This window comes from Penaeus monodon, chromosome 12, assembly GCF_015228065.2.
Source record: "Penaeus monodon isolate SGIC_2016 chromosome 12, NSTDA_Pmon_1, whole genome shotgun sequence".
Lineage (NCBI taxonomy): Eukaryota > Metazoa > Arthropoda > Malacostraca > Decapoda > Penaeidae > Penaeus > Penaeus monodon.
This window is the reverse complement of record NC_051397.1, coordinates 7,578,324-7,581,021: the sequence shown is the minus strand read 5'-3', so window position 1 is coordinate 7,581,021 and position 2,698 is coordinate 7,578,324. Positions and strand designations below refer to the sequence as shown.

The window sequence follows — 2,698 nt, the reverse complement described above, 5'->3', positions numbered from 1 at the left end:
GAGCATCTACCCGTCGCAGAACCCGATGGTGGCCTACCTGGCGCTCGGTGAGGGCTGGCACAACTACCACCACGTCTTCCCCTGGGACTACCGCACGGCCGAGCTCGGGGGCCTTGTCAACTACAACATCACCAGCCTCGTCATCGACTTCTGCTACAAGATCGGCCTCGCCTCCGACCTCAGGACCGTCACGCCCGCCATGATCGAGAGACGCATCCAGAGGACGGGCGACGGCTCCTACCAGCCGCCCGTGGCCACGGCGAAGTGAACGCCCAGACGCCCACTCGCCCGCCCCTGCAACAAACAATGCACAACTGCACGCCCGTCGTCAGCCCTGCACCCTCCCTCCCACCACCACCACCTCTCCCCGCCCCCGCCCGAGACAGCGCCGAAACATGTACCCTTGGGAGTATAGCCGTTTGTAACCGAGTAATTTAGAAGTGGTATTTCAAGTTTATACTACACACATAACACACACATCTATATATATCGTGTGGAAACAAGTGTTTATATTAGTTCTTTTGGTATATAACACATAGCAACGAAAGTGCAACCTCTTTGTAAACAAGATAGTGCAGGTACACCAAGGCCTTACTTTTGGCACCGCTGAAGAACGGAAAGGAAAAAGCACTTTTTAGCAGGCCGATTTTACCGTGTTAATTCCTTGGCCGAGGTTCATTTCTCTTATGTATTCACCGGGCTACGTCACACGAGCAAAGTAGTAGTTCTAGGCCTTTTATTGTAACCCGGAATTATTGGGTATCGTTTGATATGTGTGTTGGTTATATATACAAATATATATCTGTGAGTGAACCACCGCGATGCTTTTTTGTGAGAAATGCAACCAGATTTTGTGATGTGTCAAATAAATATATAGTTTTCTGTCTTACCACTAATCAATGGCTTTCCTATGAACACTTTATCCAAAAAAATGCTTGTAGCAAAAAATCAATGAGGAGGATGAGGTGTATCAGTTCTCCCTTCGCGAATCTTGGAAGTTTTTTAAAAAATGTGATGAAGAGGAACAGATGGACGTGAGAGATAAGGGTGCTCATTCATTAAAAATAACAATAAAACTAAACAAAAACAAAAAATAGAAAGATCTCAAAGCTCATTTAGAAAAAAAAAATAAATACTGAACCAAACGGAGAGAAAGCTTTTGAATACTAATCTGTGCTCTTGTCCCCTCTGTGTTGTGCTGTGTCGACTCCTCCATAGTGTGTGGAGTGTGTGTGTGTGTATAGTGAAGAGCGAGTAACGAGATTTTGTTGTGTTGTTGCTTAAGTTTTAGTCATTTACATGGATGAGAATCTTAAAATACGTGATCCTCTACTTGATGTGTAATGTCACTGTTTCTGTATGTGCTCTCTCTCTCTCTCTCTCTCTCTCTCTCTCTCTCTCTCTCTCTCTCTCTCTCTCTCTCTCTCTCTCTCTCTCTCTCTCTCTCTCTCTCTCTCCATATTTCCTTCACCAAAAAGACCAAACAGATCATTCATTGAAAACAAAACAATAACAACAGACAGACATACAATTCTTATTCCCTCCTTGCACTCCAACCTATCGTCTTCATAGCCCCCATTCCCCTCCCATTCATAAACAAATTATATTTCGATTTACCACAAGTATCAACAGACATCACAGACTTTACAGAACAACCTCAGCCTTTTTCATATTTCCAGGAACCTCCAGAGACTTCATCTTTCTTCCTTTCTTTGGAACGAGAGACTTTCACTCAAAACACGAGGGTCGAGTCTTTTTGGTGGACACTTTAGAGGAAAAAGTGGTCTTGTTTTTTTTTCTCTCTCTCTTTCTCATTCCTCCTTTCCCTCTCTCTTCGCTCTCTCTATCTATCTATCTATCTATCTATCTATCTATCTTTCTCATCACCCCCTTCCCTACCTCCCTCCTTCTATCTGTCTCTTTCTTGTTATGTTTTTTTTAATCATGTTTTCTCTCTCATTTCGGAAACCTTGACGTAACGCAGACTCGACACGTCCTTAAAGCGAATGGTCTTCAGGCATGTGATAAGTTACATTATTGAGCGATATGGTTATATTTCTAGGCAATGCTTTCGTGATTGTTCGTTTTGTTTGTGTTTTTAGTAATATGTTCATTTATTTGTCTCATCTCAAAATAAGTATTAAACAAGTATTAGACAGCTATCTCCAATATTGATTTATTTTCTTTCCTTTTATGGGTCAGACATTTATAAATATGAAGAGATTTGAGATAAATGAAGTACTTGTACATGCATAAAGTAAGCAGAATAAGTAGACAAGTGAATTATTATTATTTTAAGCAAAATGTAAACATGATGAGAATGATTATCGATAGAAAGTTGGCCTGAAATACAACGCTCTAGATATCATGCACATATGCTAAACGGACTGATGAGTTTACGTGCACACACACACACACACACACACACACACACACACACACACACACACACACACACACACACACACACACACACACACACACACACAGCCAAACAAGCAAAAACACTTTTAAAATAACAGAAATTCATGTGATTTCATTAACGCTTGACTATATAACAACACATGTGATATTTTTGTTCATCATAGTAAAGAACACCGGATGGTTATATTGGTAATGATGGGAGTGTGTTCCCTATACGTGATTGGTATCCATTTTGCATGTTACTCTATGTTATCACATTATCATGCAAATAAGC

General features: G+C 41.2%; 1 protein-coding gene across 1 annotated transcript in view; it reads left to right on the top strand.

The window, feature by feature from the left end:
- LOC119579236 (stearoyl-CoA desaturase 5-like) overlaps nt 1–2,487 on the top strand; it is a 3,416-nt gene extending 929 nt beyond the window's left edge. Inside the window, exon 1 of the mRNA XM_037926975.1 lies at nt 1–2,487. This exon is cut by the window's left edge and continues 929 nt beyond it. Within this exon, the coding sequence (XP_037782903.1) occupies nt 1–268 (268 nt within the window). The 3' untranslated portion in view covers nt 269–2,487.
- Nucleotides 2,488–2,698: the final 211 nt, after the last annotated feature.